General features: G+C 35.1%; 1 protein-coding gene across 5 annotated transcripts in view; it reads right to left on the bottom strand.

Moving 5' to 3' along the window:
• LOC134527883 (tyrosine-protein kinase Fer) overlaps window positions 1-27,023 on the bottom strand; it is a 143,967-nt gene that overhangs the window by 107,841 nt on the left and 9,103 nt on the right. For all 5 annotated transcript variants that reach the window (XM_063360884.1, XM_063360882.1, XM_063360886.1 and 2 more), the window contains exons 3-7: window positions 20,453-20,626; window positions 17,911-18,010; window positions 14,115-14,310; window positions 13,645-13,782; window positions 1,971-2,201 (exon numbers count right to left, since the gene is read on the bottom strand). In XM_063360884.1, coding sequence (XP_063216954.1) covers window positions 1,971-2,201; window positions 13,645-13,782; window positions 14,115-14,310; window positions 17,911-18,010; window positions 20,453-20,626 — 839 coding nt within the window. The remainder of the gene's footprint in view (window positions 1-1,970; window positions 2,202-13,644; window positions 13,783-14,114; window positions 14,311-17,910; window positions 18,011-20,452; window positions 20,627-27,023) is intronic.

The following is a 27,023-nucleotide window of genomic DNA, read 5'->3' as shown; positions in this document are numbered from 1 at the left end:
TTATTTGTGTATCACCACTTGGTTCACATCAATCCCGTCAGGCCCGTGATTTTTTTCACTGCACCATTCATTTAAAAACCTTTTTCATGTGAATCATCTGTTAATTTTTGTTCCAGTATCTAATGTCAAATATATTCCCACTAGTACAACCAACAGCATCAGACTTATATAAATGTTTGATAGAGTTCTTATTTTGTACGATTGTGCGCACAGTTGACTTGCTTAGAACTAAAGTGCGACCAACATAACATTCTGCACGCCGTAATACTTCTAGTTTTGTCTCAAACACTTGAACATGATGCATTATGCTTCACTTGGAAGTCATGATTCCACTATAATTCCCACTGCAGGTGCTTGCGCACGTACAGTTACCAGCAGACAAATGGGCAGATGTTGCTTGTGAGAGTTCCCTGCCACTGGCTAGACTAAAGTTCATCACAGCCCGGTCTGTAGCTGGGCGGCAATGGTATGGCACGGAGGCATACGTACGGACATAAAAACATTTAGTCCTTTACACTCTATAGCCACAACTTAACTTACCATAGCTGATGTTTGTACAACAGCCAATAGTGTAGTCAGACCTGCGTGCTCATCTCTTCCCCTCTTGTATGGCTAACTGTATGCCAAGGCACATGTGTTGTTTACAGAAGTTGAAACAGACTTTGTGGTGTCATACCAGACTTTTTTTTGCCTGCGGAGATTTCGCACAAACTGAAATTTACAGACGTGCTATTCAAGACTGGGGCAGTAAAATAACATAGTGCTAAATGAATTCGTGCAATCTGAAGATGTGCTAATTTAGGGATTGGTGTAATGAATACCTACAGTTAATGAGTATTAAACTACTTTAAATCATTGTGGTTTATTTTTAAGGTAAGTATAAAAGTATATTGAGCTTGTGTTAATTTTACATAGGTCTAATTTTAGTTTAAATGTTTTTCCCTATCTACTAGCGAAAAGACAGATGAAAAAAGGGTCGGCATCTCGTCATAAAGAACTGTTGTTTGCACTGGGACACTTCCTGCTGGCGTTAGCTTTCCATCTAGGTGGGCTGACGCACGAGAGTGAAGGAAGGGAAGGGGAAACTGCCTTTTCTTCATGTCGCCTGCCATTTTCAAAGACTTACGAACTATTAATTTGTCACATGGGGCTTAAAGTTAGAAAGGCGTGTGCTTGTTGGTCGCTGGCAATATACCACTGCGTTTTACTGGAAGTCTATTAAGAACAAATCTAAGGGCATGAACTTCAGCAAACTTTATTTTGTATAAAGAATAGGATTTTACCAAGCCTTTACCTACAACCTACATTAACAATACAATAGGTTTTTGTATCATTTGACTATATTTGATTGATACAAACCAAGCTTACCTCTGATTGTTTTAAAAAATACTATTATAAAATATTTCATCCTGTTAACCAGCACACATTTGCTAAAGTAATTGTATCCATGTGAATACTTCAGGAGTATCTTGCTGTTTGTGTCAGGCTTGATGGAAGAAAAATGTTAAACAGAAAATTTTAACTTCCATGTAAAATTACAACTCAATTAACTCAACTCTATGAAAAATTAAAAATTTATCAGTGTAATAAAATAACATATGTGTGGCACACTTTCTCACCTTTTGTAACGAGGCAGTTTGTTGTAAGTCATCAGTTATTAGCATGTCCTCATGCCTTATAGGTCATGCAGACAGCTCGTTACTCAGTCATTCTTAGTATATTTCAGGAATTTTCTGCTCCTTGCCCTTGGGGTACGGTAAACCTCCACTGGCTTGCAGTTATGTGCCTCACTATATCTTATTTATGGATAGGACCAGCATGCTTAGTAAACAACTTGGTCCTTTTTTTCCAAAATTACCCTTGTAATCTAACCCTCTGCATGCATTCTTTGCTTTAATCTCACTAAAGTGGCTGATTCAACATGAATTTTGTAGTTCAAATACTAAATGTTCTACAAACTGAAATCTCACCTTGCTAGTGAGTCATTTGATGTTTTCCGTGTTTTCATGAAGTCATTTTGCACAATGAGCTCCTGTCTTTCTTGAGTGACACGAATGCTTTGTTCAAGTTCAGCTAGCTTGTTTCGCAGCCAATCTACTGTCAAGTTATCTACTGTCAACTGGTTTGGTGTCAACTTCCCAGATGTGTCTTCTACTAACGTGTCGTCGAATGGAAACAGCACTGGGCTTGGTGGTCTAGTTCTGAAAAACATGAAGCAAACCTTTAGGCAGTGCTTATCAATTGCACAAAATAACAAATTAATAATTAACAGATTTAAAAGCAATTAATAGCTTTAATTTAAAGTCTTCTATACTTTTATAGTATTTATCTCATTTTATTGTTAAATAGTAGAAAAATTTGGACTATCAAATACACCAATCGAAACGTCAATTACCTGGTGTTCATTTAATAAGAAATACACAGTTTTGTGTCCTCTACCAGAACATTCACAAAAAATTATTTTTATGTGTGTGTTTATGTTTATATACACACACACACACACACATACATACATACAAACAGGATGTTCACAAATTACGGCAAATTACACCAATAGAAATGTCAATTACCTGGTGTTCATTTAATAAGAAATACACAGTTTTGTGTCTTCTACCAGAACATTCACAAAAAATTATTTTTATGTGTATGTTTATGTTTATATATATATACATATACAAACACACATACATATATATACAAACATACAAACAGGATGTTCACAAATTACAGGCCATAAATTTAATGGTTGGTAGGGGATACCAAAAAGAGAAATTTTTTTAGTAACATATGTACGGAAATGAAACCCTGCAAAATTACAAGCGCAAACAGAAGCACACAAATTTGATTTTAGCAGGCTACGACGCGGCTACAACCCAGAAACCAAGCAACTCCAACTGGTGTGTGGTACTAGACTGTACACCTACTTTTAAAGCAGGAGACTTGTCACCAGTGAGCCTGCCTAGAAATCTGGCAAATACTTTAACAATAACTGATATAAAGAGGAAAAAATAAACCCGGCATAATTAACAGTGTAGTATCTTCTGTTTATAACTACTTAAGGATCTTCCATCACTGAGTTTCTCGAGGTTTATTAATGCACTGCAAACTACGGCTGTATTGGTGCTTTACCCCATGCGGGCGTGTCGAAATGTGGTGAAGACTTTGCTGCCCAAGTTGCGCCCCTTCTTATAGGGTGTCGCACATAGGGGGCTGGAAGCCTTACTCGTGCAAGCCGTGATGTGGAGCATAAATTAATGCTACAAACAACAAGGAGAAGTGCAAAGTGCCAAACGTTGTTCCACCATCCTTCAGACCTCCCACCCACACCAACAGGGAAAAAAGTGATTATAAACCTGAAGAATCTTTGTGATTTTAAGTGGTCAATTTTGGCTAAATTTATTGAAGGAGAAAATCCTCAACGTATAGAAAAGAGGTCACACGACCTGAAAAAAAATTTGACTTGTCTGGTACAGCAAATAAAAAGTGTTTGAGAGGAAGAACTGTGTTGTGTCTGTTAACATGAATGATTGGTCTCAACAAGGAGAAAATCATTCCTGTGTATTTCACAGAAGAAGAGAAAAAAAACACTTTTTGACCTGTTGCTGTTGAAAAGTCAAGACGATTTACATTGTTGCATTAGAAAATTTTTTTAATATTAGTCAAGCCGCAAATAACATTACCTAAACTATGTCTGTGTCTGTGTGTCTGTGTGTGTGTGTTTGTGTGTCTGTGTGTGTGTGTGTGTTTGTGTGTGTGTGTGTGTGTGTGTGTGTTGTTACCATGTTGGTAACTGCCTCAACCGTGTGTGATTACTTGCGGTCACTATATTTAATTGTTTTATATTTATTCAATTTCTTGTTATATTTAATTACTTTTATTTACTTTTTAGTATTTAATTGGTAAAATTAATTACTTGAACTTTGCTGAAATTGCACTATCCAGCTAGCGAGTGTTAAGTTGGTACACTATACTGCACGCTTTCTGTAATGTACGGGCCGAGCCGAAGATTTCTGAGTGGAATGCTCCGAGTGAAGACCGCGAGGAAGCGGGATCGCTCGATGTGTCGCCGGAGTGGACGGACCACAAGGCACGAGTGCCTACGCTGAACGAGCGTGGAGGTTTCGACGGCCGGGCCGCGTTGGAGAGATGCGAGGTGATGGACAACGCTGGTGCCCCGGGGTGCACAAGGGCCACGGCAGCGGCGGACTTGCTGCGACTCTGAAAGTAAGACTAGAGACCCTTATTTATTTTCTGGTGATGGTTCACTTGCATGGAAGGTGGAAAAAGAAAATTTCAATTTGACTTAATGCTAAGTAAAACGATCGTGACTGCGCTTAACGCCTGCTGCTAACGTGATTAATACCATCAACAACTTAAAACTACTTCTGAAACGTGCTCGATATAGCTCGATACTTTGGTGCAAAAACAATGTGGAAAATACCATTCGGTGAAAATGGCCATACAGACTTTTTGAACTTTTATCATAATATCTCATAATAATATTCCTTTTTTTAGTAAATCCATGCACATGGTGTTGTTGCGATTATATTCCCTGTATCACTTATTAATTTTTCATGTCAGTGCTAAATGTATATTATTATTATTGTACGGCGTCATCACTCGCAAGTAACAGTATTGCATTAAATTCTTATACCGTACGTCTGTTTGCTTTACACGTGACGCCCCATCGACCCCACTTCAATTTGTTGCTTATAGAATCTTTTTCGAATCCCATACACACAAGACGGGGGAAGGGTACATATAAGAATTTTTTTTTATTTTTCTTTGCTTCCCTGTGGCAGTGTGTGTGGAAGGTTTTTTGTAGACCCCGGTAGCGATCAAGGTTTTTGAGATTGCTGGAGGCCGGGGTTACACTGTAAGTGGTGCTTTAGTTACTTCAATGACCAGCCCAGGAAATCCGGGTTCACAGGACAGTAATTCCTTGACCAACTCAAGAAATACTGCAAAAGTCATGCTCCAGTGCATGTTAAGATGCCTAAATCCAAGAAGGAAAACCACCTGTCATCAAGTTCAAGAACTACAATCACATGGAAAACCTTCCATTGCAGCCTACTGTGACTTAGATGCTATGCTTTAGCCTGTAGATGCCTGCGAGCCTGACCCTAAGAGTTCTGTATGCCTATCAAAAGCATGTTACGTACAGTTTTTGCAAATATATAAAGTTGACCATTTTCCTACAGCTTTAACATCTTTGCTACCCTAACAACCTATAGTATATCGAGGCCCGAATGCAGATATGATGATTATGGAGGCCATTAATGGTATTTGCCAACAAGTCCAGAGGATTTATTCAATCTCTAAACCAATGACTTATTGTACGCCAGCTGAACAGGTAAGCTGTTACTACGCCTTGGAATTCAGGACCAACAACGGAAAAGTGAGTGACCATAATCATTTAACTGGAAAACACCTCAGTGCTGCCTGTCACTCTTGTAATCTGCTCCATAGGTGACCAAAGAAGTTAGAAATGTTTTTCCACAACTGGATATATGATGAGAACTTTGTAATACCAAACAGCAAGGTTATGATACAAAAAGACTTATTTATCATACCACATTCACAAGAACAACTGATAACATTTTCGAAGAAGCTCAGCGACAAATACTCTATTCAGTACCTTCACACATTTTAGGTTCATGAGCCGATCTCTTGCTTTGCTTGCCTCCTACTTACCTACCTCAGAATTCTACAGTTCATCAAAGTTCTTCAGCTCAGACCACCTGCATCTGGTCCCTAGGAGAGCTATCTTCCCATAGGGTCATTCCATATGAAATCAACCAGAGGCCTTAACCCCTACACCTTCGATTTTCATGTTTTTTTGTATATTGGTAATATCAACTAAATACATTATAAATCTATTTTTCTAAAAAAAAATTTCTGAGTAGTTTTTTTCGTATAAATTTTTGAAAATTGCAAAAATAGCAAATTTTAGCAATGTTTTGGATCACTCAAATACTTGTAGGTTTCCAAATAATGGTGCTAGAAGGCTGTTTGACAGCTCATTTTAAAGGTCATTGAATGGCCTTCAATTTGATATGTAACATGACCAACTTTGGGAAAAAAAATTTTTATTTGTTTTCAAAATTTTTAATATTGAATTTCTAAAAAACACCATTTTCGATTTTTTTTTTTTTTTAAAAAAAAAGTATGTTGTTCCTACATATATTGGTTAGATTTGTGCCAAATTTCAAAGTGGAGAATCGATGGGATCATGAGTAAATAAAAATGAGAAGTTTAGTAGATGCTTAAGGGGGCGTGGTAGATAAATAAATGCTTTAAGCGTCAGTTGTACGTTATTGGTTTTTGGAAGACAACATTGAAAAACTGAAAAACAACAATCCTACATAATGTTATTTGCCAACTTTATTAGCAGACGTCCTAAAAAGACAATTCTCGAGCGTTGTTTCTTCCGCAGCAATTAAATGTTCGAAATTACCAAGGCAGAAGTTTTGGCTTCAAGTAACCTTCAGTTTTTAATTAATGCATTTAGCTCTTGTTTAGATACTATGCCGCCTTAAGAAATAGTTGCAGCAAGGAAGAGTAGCATAATTTTACATAAAATTTTGACTTAGTAAAGTATTCAAATTTTATTGTTATAGACTGAAAAGTTTTTACAAATTATAAAACACGGATAACAAATCTTACCTTACATTCATCCAGTGTTTTTTGATTAAACATTTGATCAATATGATAATACAAAGCATGTGATCTTGCTGAACAGATGTAGCCTAAGTTATAACTGACAAAACATGTTACTGTGAAATACGATAACTTTTGGTGGCTTGCATGTATATTGGCAAAAAATAATGAGAATAATGAAGTTAAAGTCAGTTTTTTACATCCCAAAGGACCTGCTGCTTCCTTTTTTTATCCAACACCAAGAGCCGATATACTAGACATTAGAACTGAAGATCTTCTTAAAAAGGTTGAACCTTGTACAGCAACTGGGAGAACTTTTACACTCACTAAAGAAGAGATAGTAGAGACATCACACCTGCTTCAACGAAGTATGCCACAACCTAAGTGAAAACTGTAAATAATTAAATATATACTAAACAGATTTTTTTCATGAGCAATTATATGTTTTGTCAGTTATAACTTAAGCTACATCCTTTCAGCAAGATCATGTGCTTTGATCTTAGGCTACATCTGTTCAGCAAGATCACGTGCTTTGTATTATCATATTGATCAAATGTTTAATCAAAGAACACTGGATGAATGTAAGGTAAGATTTTTTATCCGTGTTTTATAATTTGTAAAAACATTTTAGTCTATAACAATAAAATTTGAATACTTTACTAAGTCAAACTTTTATGTAAAATTATGCTACTCTTCCTTGCTGCAACTATTTCTTAAGGCGGCATAGTATCTAAACAAGAGCTAAATGCATTAATTAAAAACTGAAGGTTACTTGAAGCCAAAACTTCTGCCTTGGTAATTTCGAACATTTAATTGCTGCGGAAGAAACAACGCTCGAGAATTGTCTTTTTAGGACGTCTGCTAATAAAGTTGGCAAATAACATTATGTAGGATTGTTGTTTTTCAGTTTTTCAATGTTGTCTTCCAAAAACCAATAACGTACAACTGACGCTTAAAGCATTTATTTATCTACCATGCCCTTAAGCATCTACTAAACTTCTCATTTTTATTTACTCATGATCCCATCGATTCTCCACTTTGAAATTTGGCACAAATCTAACCAATATATGTAGGAACAACATACTTTTTTTTTTAAAAAATCGAAAATGGTGTTTTTTAGAAATTCAATATTAAAAATTTTGAAAACAAATAAAAAAAAAAAAATTCCGAAGTTGGTCATGTTACATATCAAATTGAAGGCCATTCAATGACTTTTAAAATTAGCTGTCAAACAGCCTTATAGCACCATTATTTGGAAACCTACAAGTATTTGAGTGATCCAAAACATTGCTAAAATTGGCTATTTTTGCAATTTTCAAAAATTTATACAAAAAAAACTACTCAAAATTTTTTTTTTTAGAAAAAATAGATTTATAATGTATTTAGTTGATATTAACAATATACAAAAAATCATATAAATCTGAAACATGAAGTTTCTAAATTAATTTTTAATTGGTTGATTTGATATGGAATGACTCCATATGACTACGTGGATTGATGGGAACAACTGGGTGAGATGCAGCTACCAAGTAAAGAGACCTTCTAAATCTACAGTCAGAGTCTGAAATCACTGAAGCTTACTATGCTTATGCCCAAAAAGTGTGGAACACTTTTTCCTCAAATATGCTGGGAGACTACAATGACCTGTACCTAAAAACTGATGTACTGATTCTTGTCGATGTCTTCGAACAATTTTGTTTTCTTTGTGTTGTAACTTAGTCTTGACTGTGCACACTATGTCCATGCAGCAGGTTTTTCCTTCAATGCCATGCTAAGAATTAATAATGTCCAGCTAGAACTACAAACTTACTACTTTATGTACTTGTTCGTGGAAGCTAGCATTGGTGCTTGCACATAACAGTGAATAAAGCGATACTACAAAGCAAACACGCCTATCTACCAGCAAGCCATCTGCATAACTATAGTACGTAGAAAACACTTTATATGGCTGTGCCAAGAGTTCGCCACTGCCTATTTCAAACTTTAAGAAGTGGACCAACACTAACATCAACGTAATGGCAGTACCTGAAGATGGTCCAACAGACTACATCATGGAGGTGGCTATTGAATATCCTGTAGAACTGCATCATAAGTACTAAGATCTGCCATTCCTGCCTGTGAACCAGTGTCCGCTAGGTTCACGTTAGACCAAGCTACAGATGACACTGGAAGCCAATAATAACTAAATCAAGCACTATCCAAACTTAAAGAAATCATTCCAACATGGGCTGCATCAAGGTAAACCGAGCACTGTAATTTGATCAGTCTCCTTGGCTCAAAACAGTTATTGATGAGTAAATTAATGGAAGATAAAAGTAAACGTTTACATTTGGAGCTCATATATTCAGACCAAAGAATTAAACAAAACTAATAGCCAAACCTACATTTCTGGATGTTTCATCTAGAGTGAAAATTTAGTTCTTCTATCATTTGGCTGATAAAAAAAATCTTCCTTGATAAGCACATATATGCTGGTTTTACAGTCCTGGGTGTGTCTAAAACTCCTACGTATCAACTTCATTATGATGTCATGAAAATAAAGTATGGAGATACCCTCAACTAGCATATACCAACACAGCTTGTTTTAGGTAATACACACTGAAGACTTTTAGGGAAGACATGGCTAATGACACATCCTTAGAGGAGTTCGACACATCCAGTTATCCTACCAACCACTCATACTATTCATCCACAAACAAGAAAGTAGTGGGTAAATTTTAAGGATGAGTGTGAAGGAACCATCATGTCCAGTTCATGAGCCTGCACTGAAGCTCTACACCTACAAGTGCGCCAGTGACATCACTAGAAAGGCCAAAGTGTGTTGTGAAGAACACCTCAAATTTAAAAACTATGTAGGAGTTCTAGAACTGTACCGGTAGATACGAGTGAATGTACATACAAAAAGATCTCACAAGTTTGAATTGTTTACAGCTCTATTGCAGACATTTTTCCTTCAATTTCCTACACCTTCACAAATCTAGAATGAGCCTACCTTAGTCTTGCAAGAGCCCATCGAATACCCATCACTATTTTCGACTTAGTGTTTATCACCTTCGATATGCCCCAGGTTACGAATTATTCTCGGAGTTTGACACCTAGCAATTTTTTCATAGTCTTAGCTTCCTGCTCTAGAATCTCATCTGCTTGGTCCCCAGATTTTAAATTGTTGCTAAGGGAATAGGTGAAGTCATACTGTCTACACGCTTCGTGCAGAGGACTAATGCCTACAACGCTTCAAGCTAGTCATTTGAACAAAGAAACTGTAGCAGGGAATTTGTAGCTCAAACGATAAATTGTAAATTTAGAAGTAATTCTGCTCTATCTAGTAAGCAGCAAATATAAATTATGGCACTGCAGGCCACTGCCCTTCCAAATATTTCAGAGTAATTTTTAGGAGGTAATGTTTTTTTAGTAATGAAATATCTTAGCTGATTATATTTTTCCCAATCATATTTAGTAATATTTTATTTAGTTTATAAACATTTTATGTTGTTTTCATAAATATTAGGGTATATTATTCTAGAAAGCAGTTAAGGTACATTTATACATTTTACAATCTAGTGAATAACTTGTAACTAAGGTTTTTTTTTTTTTTTACATTTTGTAGCAGTAGGTTATGTTTCTAGAACATGGGCAGGTTTTAAAAAAGAAAGACGTTCTGTTGCACCAAAATGATAGGTGAATGTTAATACATCCTGTGTTAGGGAGAGCCAGAGATGTTTGCCAGAACTGTGGGAAAACTTTCTGACCAGGGAATCACATTAAAGTAGTTGTAAGAAAAAAAAGTCCATGTAATAATCATGTTGTTGAAGAGGCAATTTTACGACTATGGTCCAGCTACACCCAACCTTAAATATTTTTGGACTTTCACTTCATTAGAATTTGTCTGTATTACGCCTTCAATGAGGCATTCACGAGTCATTATGGTCGTCGTTTTAAGGACAGAGTCCTTGGCTTCTACCGTGAGATGGTACGTAACTACAGGATTTTCATATCAGTGATAAATAACCTTTTTATCAGACATTTTGGTACAATTTAAAAGTAAATTGTATTAGATGCAGCTAACTTTGTGGGTAAAAATATCACATTCGTTTGCGGTTATTAATCTCATAAGAGTAACCCAAAAACTTTTGCTTAATATAATTTTTATACAACCAAACATTACTGCAAGGGGTTTAATAAAAAGAAAGGTGTTGAAGAACAAAAAAAATTATAACACCTTTAGCAGGTATACCATCAAGCCCTTTCCTTTTCTGTAAACTTTCTAAATAAAATCTTAAACTTTTGTTGTTAACAATTTTTGATACAACCAACTATTTATGCAAAGGGTGGAAGAAAACAGGAGTTGAATGCCTAAACATTCATAATTTTTTTTAGTAGAAATTATCAAATCCATTCAAATTTGTTATACGCCTTCTAAATATTATCTTACTTACAGAAGCATTTATATTCCAAGGGTAAAATGTAGTGGTTGAAGGTCAAACAAATTCTCAACTCCCTTAATAGGCATAATACAAAATTATTTTTAAGTTATCATAAACTTTCTTATTATAAATTAAAATTTTATTTCTAAAAATTTTTGATATGACAAACCATTTTTTAAGGTTTGAAAAAAATACGGCTGTAATGAGAAAAAACTCTGCTAGTCAGCATAGTATCAAATCTGTTTAAAGACCTTATATTAGAGAGCTTCACTATTGTCACCTACTAGCAAACTTCGCTGTCCATGAGGAAATCAGAGTCAGTAGCCAACAACAGACCACATCCACATACTAACCTTCTCCTCTCCATAATTTGCATACTCACTTTCCACCCTCCACCTCCCTCCCCCCAAATCTTATCCTTACGTCATCCAATATGGCGACTAACTTCTGGCTACTGGCATGTTCTCAAACATACTACAATAGAAGCCTTATTTTACATTACCACTTTTTAAGTTTTCCAATTATTTACACCATTTTATTTCGGTCTCGTTTAGACCTCATATGACACAATGCAATAAATTACAGTTGAATACAAGGTGCCTACAATCTGCTTCCCGGAATTTACGCTGTTTTTTATGCTATACCTACATAAATTCATTTTTCCCATGTTTATCACTTACATCATACATATGAAGATAAATAATGGTTACAGTTTATAGAAATTCCGACTGTCCATCAGTAACTTATACATACTACTGTATTATGTATTTTATATTTATGGTAGTCATCTTTACAAACATCTGTTAAACAAACGTGGTCGGTAATAAATTTAAATGACAGTAACCGTTAAATATTATTTTTTTCTGAGAGTAATTAATTGAATTTTTATCTGTACAAATTTAATCAAGATAGCAGCTAGTAAAAGATGGGTAACATTTACAACTGATGAAAAACTAAACATTTTAAAATGCATGAACAAGCACAAAAGTACTTGTGTTTCACTCGCTGAGAGGTTAGGCATGCCTATTACAACTTTGAACACAATTGAGAAAAACCATTAAATAAATTGAAGTAAATGCAGCTCAGTAATGTGATAAAGTACTGTATTATTATTATTATTATTATTATTATTATTAACCTGTAAATGTAACTATGAATTGTTAATTAAGTATTCTATTCTTTCTCTCTATTTCTCTCAGATCTAAATTAGATTCTGGCTTAATAGTCTGGAATAACATCTCAATATCAGATAGTAATAAATTGGAAACTACTCTAAAAAAATTATTGAACTAACCAAAACTAAGAAACTTTCTTATTCTACCGTGATCCCTCTTTCTGACCATCATACTTACTTTGATGCTCTATTTGTACTTAACTGCTATAATTCTAAAAACAACTGCCAATAGCTCATTGATAACACCGGCTTGAGAATACCCCAGTTTCAGTACTTTATGTACTCTTGTAAAAAAAAAAATTATTTATAGACATCTGCAACTTCAATATACTTGATTTCAAATCCTTTGTTTAAATCGATTATTATACTTATTGCTTATTTAATTAAGACTGTGTTTATATGTCCAATTTTAACTTTTTGTATTTATTTTGTATATCACGTTAAATTTTAAATTCTGTATGTTTTACATGTTATCATGTGTAATTCATGTCATTCTTGTCAGTTTGTGCTTGTCTGTTTTACTTTATTAGTGCTTGTTTGTATTTGTTGTTATCACTGCTGATGTAGGGCACTCTCGTCCTTGTGTGTTGGCCATATGCGGCTGTCCCCTACTATGGTGCCGACGGGGGTGGCAGGCCATACATTTGCAGTGAAAACCTTGTATCTGTCAATGTGTGTTGTGCCCACCATAAAAGACTTATGTCTGTCAGTGGACATGTTACAATAAAAATAATTTTAAAAAAAAGTACATATGTGCATATACTCTATGTATGCTTACCTATACTCTATAGCTACAGAATGTTAATATAGGATTTTTATGTGATTATTCGATTTATATATGCTTCAGACACTCTTAATAATTATGTGCATACAAGAGTATGGTATGTTAAGGTCATATAATATCACTGTTCTCTGAGCAAAAAAGAATTTTTCATACATCTCCTTTATTTTACATTTTCCCTCATTTAACATTTTCAGACATTCCCTTGAATAGTGTATAAAAGGGGTTCTACTTTATTTCCATCAACTCTAAAACTTTCCGGTTTTCTCTGACTGTAGCAGTGCTGCATATATCTTTGCCTTTCATTGATGTTTTAAAAAAATTTAGTTAAATTTTAAACACAAAAAATAGCATCCCAAAATAAAAAAACTCATAATATCAATTACCCAGATAAATAAAAATATATTTCAATTCTTTTAAACTAAAATACATAGTCTTATGTTTAAAAAAATTTGATTTATTAAGATTAAATGGCTTACACTCATTGAAGCCCTTATAAAATCAAAATTTTTCTAAATCAACTACAATAAACTGTCTATAGACAGTCAAAAAAAATTAACTTAATTATTGTAAGTAAACTGATGAGTAGGAAACTCGTAACTCACTTGTGCCTGTCAATGAAGTCAAGGTATTCTTGTGTTGGCTGGATGCTGTCGACACTTGCATTCAAACGCTCTTGCATTTCACGAAACTGCTCGCTGGAGAAGTTGGAGAGCTGGGCAACTTCCTGGAGCAGGGCACGCCTGGAACCAGGTCTTGTACTTACAACACAGTCTCACGGATTTCAAAAACTATCTGCAACTATCTCATGAGGCTTCTCTACTATAAGAACACAAAGGAAAAATGTAAAATAACTGCACATGATCTACAATAGCTGCACATAAATAAGCTTCTGCTCGAACTAAAACAAACCAAGCAAGAGCAGGTAAGCCATGCAGACACAGGGAATAAAGTCAGAGACTCAGCACGCACCAGTCTGGTACGAACAGGTATCAGCTAGCTTGGTTGTACAAGTGACGTACGCAGCAGGCAGAACACAACAAGGTTGCCACAGAGATGACGGGCTCGCACGCACCAGGTCAGGATGAAGGCCTCCTGTGCTGCTTGCTGGAACTCTAGGAGACCGGGCAGTAGCACCGTCCTGAAGTCCATCTCGAACTGGGCAGCCTCGTTCAGGAGCAGCACGTACTCGTTGTGTGTAAGGTGCAGCTTCCTGCACGCCTTCTGGACGCGATCACGGACCTCGTCCAGCTGCCTGCTGCCACGCCCCACTGCACACAACAAAAAAAAAAAATTATTCACTTGTCACACGACTCACCGTCAGTTAATTGAATAGATCCTAACTAAAACTTTCTAAAATGTTGGCTGGTGGCAAAATTGTATACATATAAAATAATTTTATCAAATATTTTGCTATAAATTCCTTTTATTAATAAGTGGCAAACAGCAAATTTAAAAAAAAAAAAACTCTTTAATTCAATTATACCTTCATTAATATCAATATTATTTTTAAATGCATTGTTTGTTTGGACAGGCTGGCTAACTAACAGTGAATCTGTTAACCTAAATCCTCAAAAGCACAGAACAGCTGCTAGGTGCTATCCGGCCATTAACAGTACCTCCGTAACTTTCAGCTAGAATAGATATAATAAATGAGAAACACTAGATTTTAAGGCAAGGATGAGTAGAATAATTATGGGATTCTGACACCAAGGATCAGGTTTTGGATTATGACCTCTGAGATAAACACTACCCCAGCTGCCATCTTGGATAAACTGAACCTTAACCCACAGCTGCCATATTGGATGCCCCTGACCCCTATCGGCATCCTAGAATCTTAAGATAATTATTCATATCTTGAGTGGTTTATAATAAGAAATTTGTCTTAATCATAAAACATAACATGTACATCAACTACATTTTGGGATCTGTGACATATCCAAGTGTTTTTTTTTATGTTTACTGTCATCTGCCATGTTGTATGATGTCATAACAGCCATACTGGCTCCAAAGTTGCTTTAATAGGTGATGCTAGAGTCACTGTGTTATTTTTTTATAAATTTTTAAAATCCTGGTTGCAGGTGTGGGCTTGAACAAAAAGGCGTAGTGCTATACATTCATCGGATTGCACAGTTGGAAATAAAGTATTAAATAAGGAAATATAGAAGATGTTTCACAGTTGCCATATTTGACTTCCAATGTTGCAGGCAGAGTGATATAACATCAGAGTGCACCACTGAAGGCCCCTGCCTTCCTCGGTACACGTATTGTGTGCAGAGCTTCAGAAAAAACAACGCAATTTATAAACTGCTCAAGATATCAGAAGGGGGTCTGTTTGAGAAAAGCATTCATAAAAACCCAGAAGATGGATGAAAAGTTCTGTATATTTTGTTTTTAAACTGTATTTTTATAAGAGTGAAAATGGCTAAAATGTATGTTTTCAAAATAATTTTTAGGCATGAAACATTAAGTACAGATTTTTGAAAACACTCAAGGGACTGGTAAGATACCTTTATGTTCATTTCTCTGCCATTGTATGTTAAGGTTACTTATCAAATGACACAGTTACCCTATTCACGAAAAGAAAACTGCACACCAGTCCACAGCCTTGCGCTTAGAGGTGATAGATACCACGCTAGAAGCACTAACAAGCATCGCACTTATCATACCATCTCACAAACAAAAATACACCTCTGACAAAGTGGACCCATTAGTTCAATTAAATTGAACAAAATGTGTAATATTACCTACTAGAAGAGTTAAACAAGTACCCAAAAATTAATTATTATGATTACTTGGTGGGATGTACTTAAGTCAGGTTAAGTGTACTATTTTGTATTTCTTAAATGTGTTAAAGAAATTAAAATATTTTAAAATCTTTCTTGAATCAAAAACTTGTTAAACATATAGTTATATAATTTAACACTCCTAAAGATATAAGATATGTAGTTATTTATCTTATTTTCATAAAAACCAGAGTATCGTTTCTAAGATAAGTTCTGTTTGTTACCACCTTCAACATTGTCATCTCAGTGTTAGTCATCAACGTCACGCACACATTTGTGTGACAGAGCACCTTTCCTTCTTGGCATTGGTGAAAGGGATGAGAAAATCTAGGTTTTAAGAATATCCCTATTCCATACAAGGACTAATTAGTAGTCAAGACCTCTCGTCACAAGCCTACCACAGTTGCCCGAACAGTGGTCAGTTAAGCTGTTTTTTGACAGTGCTGTTGTCTTTTCTGGCAAGGGTGAAATGGAGGAGTGCAGTCTAGGTAGCACGGAAATGAATAACCCGTACAAGACTCATAAGAAGCTAACACTTTGTCTTATCTCACAACCACAGCACAGTTGCCAATAAAAAGTCAGTGTAGCTGTTTTTTTGACAGTGGGTCTGTCCTTCCTGGCATGGATGAAAGGTATGACTGAGTCTAGGTGTAAGAGTATCCATGTTCCATACAAGGACTAATAAGTAGCAAACAACTATGCATCACAACAGCAGCACAGTTGTCTGAACAGTGATTGGGTTACCTTTTTTTTAAAAGTCTGTCTTTCCTGGCAAGAGTGAAACAAACGAGTGAAGTCAAGGCTGCAAAGATATGTATGATCTATACAAGTTACACCTAGTCTCTCTCACCGCCAAAGCATTGTTAAAAGGGTTGATTAGAGTTAGGTTGTAAGGATATGCATGATCTGTACAAGGATGGATAAGTATATAAGACCTTGCTTCACAACCATAGCACAGTTACCCAAGCATTCATCAGGCTATATGTGTTTTCGGCAATGTGTCTGTTGTTCCTGGCATGGGTAAATCGGATGAGTAAAGTCTAGGTTGTAAGGATATGCATAATCGATACAAGGACTGATAAGTAGTGGGACCTAACTTCATACCGTAGCAAAATCATCTGAAGAGTAGTTAGGAAAGCAGTTTATTAAACAGTGCATCTGTTCTTCCCAGCATAGGTAAAAGGTACAAATAGAGTCTAGGTTGCAATGGTATCCATGATCCATACAAGGACTGATAAGTAGTGAAGAAATCGCTTAACAGCACCAGAAGAGTTGTCTGAACAGTGGTCAGGTGAACAATTTTTTCAACAGGCAGCTGACCTTCCTGTCACGGGTAAAATGTATCAGTGGAGTCTAGAGTGCAAAGATATGCCAAATCTGTACAAGGACTAACAAGTAGCTAAGACCTCACTTAAAAACTCCAGCATATTTGCCTGAACATTGGTCAGGCTAGCTGTGTGTTTGACAATCTGACCTTACTGGCATGGGTAAAAGTGTTAAGAGTGTAGTTTAAGTGGTATGCATGATCTATAAAAAGGACTGAGAAGTAAGCATTTCACCCTCTGCACTGTTTCCTAAACAAATGACAGACTAGTAATTTGTTTGACATTGTGATCGACCTTCTTAGCTTTGGTAAAAGGTATGAGAACTGATAAGTAGCTAAGAACTACCTATCGCAACACCAACACAGTTATCTGAACAGTGGTCTGGTTACCCATTATTTTGGCACTGCATCTGTCCTTTCTGAAATTAGTAAAAGGTGAGTGGTGTATAGATTGTAAGGATATGCATGATCTGTAAAATCACTGATAAGTAGTTAAGATCTTGTCTCTTGCCGCCTGGACAGTATAGCCATTTGTGTGACAGTGTGTCCGCTGTTTTGGGTGAATTAACTAGTGTGTGGAGACTAGATATTAAGGATATACAGATATTATGTTCTAGTCTCATCTCATGAGTGCAGCACAACTCCCAGTACTTTGGGCCCGACATGACATACCATTAGGCAACATACAATTATGAAAATCTTTTTACAAAAATGAACTTGTGTTACAATCATACCTTTAAATTTAAAAATAATATACTTACATTTGATTACGTACTGTTCTTCGAACTTTGCACGAGTTTGTTTGTAAGAGTCTAGATACTTTTGATATTCAGTTTTTTTTCTAGACACATCATCGACAAGCTGAAACAAAAATAATAAATAAACCAATTTGGTCTGTCTTGAGTGGAGTAACAAAGTAGTAGGATAAAGTGGTAGAAAAGGGAGGGGTAAAATACAAAGAACACAAAAGGAAATGCAGAACTACTGACACGTCTCATAACAGGTAATGAAACATGGATTTAAGGATATGACGAAACTAAGGTTCAGTCGTCCCAGTGAAGGCATTCTGGATCATCAAAACCGAAAAAAGCTAGACAAATGTAGTTGAATATAAAGGTTATGCTCACATGACGAATACACAGCAAATCACATTACCACCAGCGAGTATTCGTTGACCTGTTTGCATTTTTTTAAATTTTTTGCAAGCAGTTCGCGCACTTATATTGTGCTCAGTAAACAATAATTGATAACCCACAAATAAGGGGTTTTAGTTTGTGATCTTTTTTAGGGGTGATTTTAAGGTTATCAAGCATAATAAACATTTAGTGTTGTGAAAAACATAGCATAATAACATCTACAAGTAGTCGAGGACCCATTAAACAGAACGTGATATCATCTGAAGTAAAACTGAAAATAATATCGGAAGATGATGTGAATCCTTTGATACCGAGAGTATGGCAAGAAAACTCGGGATGCTGCTGTCTAGTTTGAACGGAATCATGATGAAGTGGGACTAACTGTTGGCTACTAGTTTTTCGCCAAAGTGTAAAAAAATGTTCCAGATAGTGTGAGGAAGAGCTTGTGGAAACTGGACAATTTGTGATTCGTCAGTCTCAAAACGTGTTAAAACAAACAACTCTGACCCAGTATTTTTCAAAGGTCATTTTTAAGTTATTATTTTTTTATAGCATTTTTTCATAAATTTTTTTATTGTGGTTATTGAATTAAATTCAGTTCACAGATATACTTGTATATTTTTTCCAGTACGCTGACGATGATGTAGGTAAGTGTAGTATTTGAGTTAATACAGTATGTCATTTAGAGTAAAATTTGTTTTTATGTAGCAACTGAATTTGAACTATTTATTTCCCTTTTAATTAGTTTTCCCTGTTAAGATGTTTTTTCACATTCAGTTCCTTGAAAAAGTCTTAACCTGGTTTTACTGTAAAGTAAAATGAGGATCGTCTGAAAAGTTTCGGACCTCAAAATGTAGGTGGCAGCACTCATAAAAAAATTTGGTGAATGTGTTTGCTCATGCTTTGGAATATACTCTCTGAAGTGTTCTTTTTTTATAATTATAATTTTACGTATGAGTTTTATAGTGGTTTTAGTACTGTTGAGTATTGTGTTGAGAGAAAGAAAGACGTGCTGCAACACAATGGCATCGGAATGATAGACGATAACGTAGCGCATCCTGTGTAAGAGAGAGACAAAGAAGTTCCGGGACCGTGAGAATGTTATCTGACTGGGGAATCCCAGACATTAGAAACAGACCGAGATGTGTGAGAGAACCAGGGGAAGCCCCCTGAGAGGGAAATCAGTGAATAGTATTTGGAAGAATAATAGTTATAGCCAATAGGAAAGAAATATTTCAGGGAAGTCCCCATCTCAGTGATGTTTTCTGTAAGCTACGTAATGTGCTTTATTTCGTTCAGTCGTTGTATGAGCCGGGCCGTGAAGTCAATCATCCAGTGGCCCAATAAAAGTATCTTTCGTAAGAGGAATAACATTAAAAAGTCATAAAATATTTTATTTATAGTCAACGGGTAACAGCCTTTGAATAATAGTAATCAAAATCAGAGTTTTACACCTCACTACTTGCTACTGCCAATGTGTCAATGAGATAATTATTTTAACTGATTTTGTATGTGCAAGAATCAGTCATTGTTTTAGCCGGGCATGACTGTGACTTGTTATACAGAAAACTAGAAAGTGTGAAAATATATATGATGTTCTATTAGAATTTGAAATGACAAAATATGGTATAACAGCTAAATAAAACCAAAATGTCATATCTCAAATATGTAAAGTAATAAAAATTAAAACCAATTTTATGAACCTCTATGTGTATGGAATGATCTGGTAGTTACGTAGCTTTCTGGTAAAATAAAGTAATAGTAATGTGGGAAAGTGAAATTCCCATGAACCCTTTAATATTCCAGGTTCATTTTTTATATCATGCTGTCTACCAAACTAGTTTAAGAACTCCTGGTTTCGTTCGGTTTTCCCCAATAATTTTTTTTTAACACAAAGTTATTTGAAATATATTTTTAACAAGCAATAAGTAGTTATAAAGATCAATAACAATTCTGCTTATATAGCAATTTATCTCCAAGGGGAGGGAAGGAACAAGTTTCCACCAACCAGCTTTCTTCATATTTAATTTTGTCTATTAAAAAATAGAGATTCTCACACGAGTAATACTTTCTGCTTAGTTAAAACTTACTCAAGCTACATACAAGCTCATTGCTCTTTGAAGCAGGAACCAAACCACAAGAATGCTAAAGCAGATTCAATACTTACATGAGCAAACTGTGCTGCAATCCTATTATATTCTTCTTGGTAAAACTTCATCGCTTTGCGTTTTTCTGCATACAGTGAATTTAGCTTTTCTAAAGTCTTGCTTTCCATTGTATCTGCATTTTGTTTTATTAGTCTTGCTGTGTTTTCTAATTCTTCTAACATAGTTCTCCAAGTCTTGCAAAATTTAAGAAACAACATTAACATCAATAAAACAAACATTGTGACAACTGTGATTTCCTCACTATGACAGCTCAACACTCATGAAACGAATCAAAGAACAACAGCCTTCAAAAAAACAAGCACACATGAGTGAGAGGCAAGTAAGAGCCACAGGCCTCCTAGAAGGAGACTACTTCTCTGTGCATGAACAATAATCTAGATAAAGTGGATTTGGCCAAAATAAAACATTTCATACAAGCTTGCTACTATGTAAACTTTTAAAGTTGGCTTTATTATATAATGTGGCCCGCTAAAATTATTATATTGCATTCCTAATTATTAAAACAAATACATTGAAATATAATTTACACTAAATCATTGTTAAATTTCCTAATGAATGGAAAAGTTTTAACATGGGACATAAATGTGGATTAAAATTTACTTATAATGGTTTTTCATCCACCAATAATCAAAACCAAATTCCAGTTCAGGAATTAGCATAAAGAATAGTAATAGCCCCAGGAAGTATTTAAAACAGTTTACAAAAAATTCAAAATTAAATATGAAAAAATAAGCATCAATCTGCCTAAATTTTCTGATACATTTTTGATAAAATTTACTTTTGTGAATTGAAAATGTAAGTAATTTAATTCTAGGGCAGAAAATACCAAATATATTTGTCAAATTATTATTATAACATAATTATGATACAGTGTTGAAACTGTCGTTATTCATTTATAGTTCCTTCTGCGAAATACATGCTGATGGCCCCTTGCCAATATCAAGCACATTCTGATGACCACCTAGTAACGACCCAGGCTAGTGCCCTATCCACTCAATAAACAGCTGAATTAACTATTTATTATGTTGTCTAATCATGTGCAGTACTACGGTTAGGTTGTTCAATACCATTTAAATAACATATTTTTATTCCTTTAACCCTTCAAAAGTCACGCGGGTCTGGCAGACCCCACCTCATGTTAGTTCGCGCAGTTGCTCATAGATAGTGTGTACTGTGTCAACAACCATTCCAGTACCTTTTTCCACTTATATAAGCTACATGTTGACGCCATTACATTTAGTTTAAACTTGTCGTTCAAGGCAAATATTTTACATTTGGGTCTGTGAGACCTACTGCGACCATTCACGTAACATTTTTATGGGTCTGTAAAGATCAATGTGACTATTGATCTATCACATTGCTTGAATATTGTTGTACTGGTAAGTTTGTATTTTATTCACCTACATTTTAGTTGTTATTGTATAAAAGAAAATTAAGTTTTACAAAACACTGTTATATATTATTACGGTGCAGTTTTCAATTTTCAAAACAATGTATAAATATTTAATTTGTTAGTTTTATGTCGAAATATGGTTTTTCGTATATCTGCCATTGTACATTTTTACATGGAAATTATTTTAGAGAGATTTATTTCTTGTATATTTTTGCACACATAACAGAAACTACAAAAGTCTATGTCCTTTTTTTTTTTCTTTGTTGCTACAGGAACGAAGATGGCTTCGAGAGAAAAGAGATATGACTTGAGAAACCCACGTGATCTTGAAAAGGTGTATAAACTGTTAGCAGAACCTTTGTCTGATGAAGACAACGGATGTGATGATTCCGAGGTTGATGATGTGTCAGACAAGATCGATGAACAAGAAGCTGTTACTGACACAGAAGAAGACATTACCTCAATGTACGAAGAAAATGTGAGTAATAACATTCATTTTTTTGTTGGAAAAGATAAGGTTACTAAATGGAAAAAAACATATCCTCCAAAAAGTATTCGTACTAGATCTCATAACATAGTGACACGTCTTCCTGGAGTTATAGGCAGTGCTAAAGAAGCCAAAACACCATTACAGTGCTGGCAGTTATTTTTTGATGAAAATATTTTGGGTGATATTGTTGACAGCACCAACAAATATATTAATTCTGTAAAAGACTGTTACTTGAGAGAAAGGGATGCAAAAGCTACGTCGGTCCCAGAATTGAGAGCATTATTTGGGTTGCTTTACGTAGCCGGTATTTACCATTGTAATAGGGTAAATACGGACGAGTTATGGTCAACAGCAACCGGCATGGGAGTTGAAATTTTTCAATTAGTTATGTCACAAGGCAGGTTTCAATTTCTTCTCCATCATATACGGTTTGATGACAAAGAAACCCGAGAACAAAGAAAGCAAGTGGATAAGTTGGCACCAATACGAGAAGTATTTGAGAAATTTGTTGATAACTGCCAGAAAGCATATTCAATGTCAGAGTATGTAACAATTGACGAGAAGCTCGAATCATTCCGGGGACGATGTAGCTTTAGGCAATACATCCCCAACAAACCTGCCAAGTATGGTATAAAGATATTTGCTTTGGTAGATGCCCGAATGTTCTATACATGGAATTTAGAAATTTATGTAGGGAAACAGCCAGAAGGGCCTTATGCTTGCAGCAACAGTCCAAATGCCATTGTTGAACGACTAAGTGAAAAAATTTTTGGAACTGGTCGTAACATCACCATGGACAACTGGTTCACAAGTTGTGACCTAGCCAAACACTTGCTGGCTAAAAATATCACCATGGTTGGAACGGTAAGAAAGAATAAGCGAGAGATACCAACAGAGTTCCTCAACACAAAACAAAGGTCAGAATGCTCTAGTTTGTTTGGATTCCAAGAGAATTGCACCCTTGTCTCCTATGCTCCCACAAAAAAGAAAAATGTGCTGCTGATATCAACTATGCATCATGATACAGCAATTGATGACCATATAGGAAATTCTAACAAACCGGAGATCGTCACATTTTATAACTCCACAAAAGGAGGTGTAGATGTGGTAGACAAGTTGTGCGCAACATACAATACCAGCAGAAACTCTATAAGATGGCCCATGACAGTATTCTACAGTTTGTTGAATATTGCGGGAATAAACGCCAACATAATTCACATTGCAAACAACAACTGTGAACAGAAGAGAAGGTTGTTCTTGAGAGAGCTAGTGTTTGGGCTTGTAGATGAACACCTTCATTCTCGGGCAAATATCTCCAACTTGCTGAAACTTCTGAAGGAAAGAGTTCAGAAAATAAGTATGCAGAAGAACAATAAAGGAACACAAGAGGAAGTCACTCAACCGCGAGGAAATAAAAGAGGACGCTGCGTAAGATGTCCGGGAAAAGACAGAAAAACCAGATTTACTTGTGCACGTTGTAATGACTATGTATGCTTACAACATACACTTAACATGTGTGTCAAATGTTCTTCCGAGCTAGATCTGTGAAAACCAATATGTAAAGGTTTTTTTTTTCAATTTTTTTTTTCACTTTCAATGCAGATAGTGGCAAATCCTTGAAACAAAATAGACAGATGTCACATAATTTTTACGCATTACACCGTGTGCTAGGAACTGGAAATTACAAAGAAAAAAGAATTGTTTTGTGGACTTTGTGTGTGTGTGTGTGTGTGTGCTTTTATTACATATTATATTGTAAACATGCAAAGAAAATGTTTTTTCAAGGTAGAGCTGTAAAAATTGTATAGTCAAATTAATTTCTATTTTTTTAAATATACAATTAACAAATGAATGTCACCTACCATATTTGACTTTTTATAAATAAATCATTTAAAACATAATTTTAAATTGTGCAAACTACATTTTTTCATTTCATTTGTATTGCAGTTAGTAAAAATATATATAAAGACACATAAGACTTATTTGAATTATTACACGGCCCAATAACTTAAGTTGGGGTCTGACAGACCCAGTGCGACCTATGGTGTCATTTCATACAGTGCGACTTCTGAAGGGTTAAGAAGCATTCATGTGTTTGCCATATGTTTTACAATGTAATTTACATGATTTCATGCTATCTAAGTTGTTATTATGATTTGTTTGCTTTGTACTAAATAAGCCCATATGCCTTTTTTTTTTTAATACCTGTTTGCGTATTTACATTTTTCTATGCTTTCACATGCATTTTTAAGTACTGCTTGTTTTTTATTCGGTCATTAAAAGCAAGTTAAATTATTTTCTTTCAAATTTTTTTCTTTGTTTGTCATGATTCTTGATGAGGCAATAGTTAGCTGGGTGCATAAAAATTAGAGAGACAGAGCTCGGTAACTGTAAGAAAGGACTCTACAGTTAGTCAAGTAGTGTTGTCATATGCCATGAGCGGCTGATATTTCTTCAAAGTATTTTTGTGATTGGTTAAAAATGATGTCACCAGACTTTGTGATTTTTGACGGAAAAGCCTTGTTGACATGGGTTCAGAAATTTGTGTAATGCTATGTTTTTGTGAGGGCTGTTGCTGGGATTGGCTGGAGAGGTCATGCATCTGCCACTTCCTTCTGGTAGTATGCATGCATTTGCACATAGCCTCGTTAGTTAACGTCAGTACGAAGGACCGAGAGGTTTTGTATTGGGCGGTGGCTCAAAATTAACATGTAAATGGTATCAAGAGAAGATTTCATGGCTGTGGTCTGGGCGCTGTGTTCCGAGGGTTGAATCCTTTGGTTTGTATCATTAGTTTGTGTGCAATAACGGAACAAAACTGCACATGGTATTTCCACATTGATCTTTTGGTACCTGCAAACAGTCCGGTTGTTTGTTTTGAAATCAGTAAATAGGTTATGTGTGATTGCTTGTAATTTCTACATGTACTTGTTATTGAATCCTGTAAATGGCCGCCATGATGACTTGAGTGTTCGTGAAGTAATAAAAAACAGAAAACAGTTTAAAATCAGTTTGTGTCTGAGAGACGATATTCAAGTAGGTATCCCATTGTTTAAATATTTATTTTGGAACTCACATAATTTTTCATCATTCAATTCATTTCTGCAAGTGTTAATGAAACATTTATGTCCACTCTAGACCCACATTTTGAGCTAACCCAGGAGGTCTGGGGTGCTGTAACTTGCCAACATTACAGCACACACTGGAGCCATTCAATGTCAAGTCAACATGAAAAGAAAAAAAAAACCATCCTCACGATCTCAGATTTCTTGAAAATTGGCACAGGTGTACCATTAGTATAGACTAGACGATAAAAAAATAACATATCACTGAGATATGTCAACTCGTTTTTAATTTTCAAAGCTATAAATTTTCAAAAATGGTGCTAAAAAAATGGACAAGCAATTTTGTGAATTGTTCTAGAAAAACTCTAGCACAAAAACACCACTCAAGAAAACTATGCAAACTTTCACCATGATCCTGCACTATTCAACATTACGAGTCTGTAAATAAATTAAGTTGTTGGTTTTGCACATTTTTGCATGCTCATAAAATACATGTGTGCGTGTGTGTGCTATAGAGAGAGAGAAAGCTATTGTAACATTGTGCTTCTGTTTACTATTTGCAGCACACACACACACATGTATTTTATGAGCATGCAAAAATGTGCAAAACCAACACTTAATTTATTTACAGACTCGTAATGTTGAATAGTGCAGGATCATGGTGAAAGTTTGCATAGTTTTCTTGAGTGGTGTTTTTGTGCTAGAGTTTTTCTAGAACAATTCACAAAATTGCTGGTCCATTTATATATATATATATATATATATATATATATATATATATATATATATATATATATATATATATATATATATAAAAAATTCTTGTAAATAGAAGCTATTGTTACATTGTGCTTCTGTTTACTATTTGCAGCATATTTTGAAACTTTATTAAAAAAAATTTCAATAAATATGTAATCCTATAAATTCTGCCATTATTAAATGTAATGTAATAACAAATAGTGAACAGGTACATAAGAGCAACAATCTGTTTATGTTTTCATGAACTTTTTTGCCATTGTTTGTGAATGAAATTGTTTTTAACAAGATATTTTATTATTTTATTTTTTAAATATCATAATTATTATTTTCAGTGTGTGTGCTTTGTTCATCAGATTCACATTTCATTTTGCGTATATAATTTGTGACATCATAGAATGACATATCAAGTGTGCCCTGCTGACCGGGTGACAACACCATAGATAAAAATTGGCCATTATGACTGTAGAGTCACAGCACATAGCGTCATGGCAAGCCGGAGTGACGTCACGTACAATCAGCTTCCAGAACTGGGAGTAGCATGTAACGTCACGTCTGAGGACACTCCTAATGTAGAAGGACCTTTAAAATAAAAGAATATCAATCGTGGTACCATTGTTAATGTCTACCAGTTATTTTTTTCCAGCATTGTATTTCTGCCACAAGAATACTATTAACAGTTCAATACTTCAATTGAAATTCTTAATGTAAATTATAAATACTTTATTTATTTGTGTATTGTAAATATATTATTTGAGGAATAATTGTGAATGATAAAATGTTTACTGTGAAGCATGAAACAAATGGTCATGAATGTAAAATGGTTACTGACCGCAGCTGTTTTGTTTACTGCAGTAGAGCACCAT

Source organism: Bacillus rossius, chromosome 1, assembly GCF_032445375.1.
Source record: "Bacillus rossius redtenbacheri isolate Brsri chromosome 1, Brsri_v3, whole genome shotgun sequence".
Lineage (NCBI taxonomy): Eukaryota > Metazoa > Arthropoda > Insecta > Phasmatodea > Bacillidae > Bacillus > Bacillus rossius.
The sequence above is the reverse complement of the archived record's forward strand: the minus strand, read 5'-3'. Positions and strand labels throughout refer to the sequence as shown.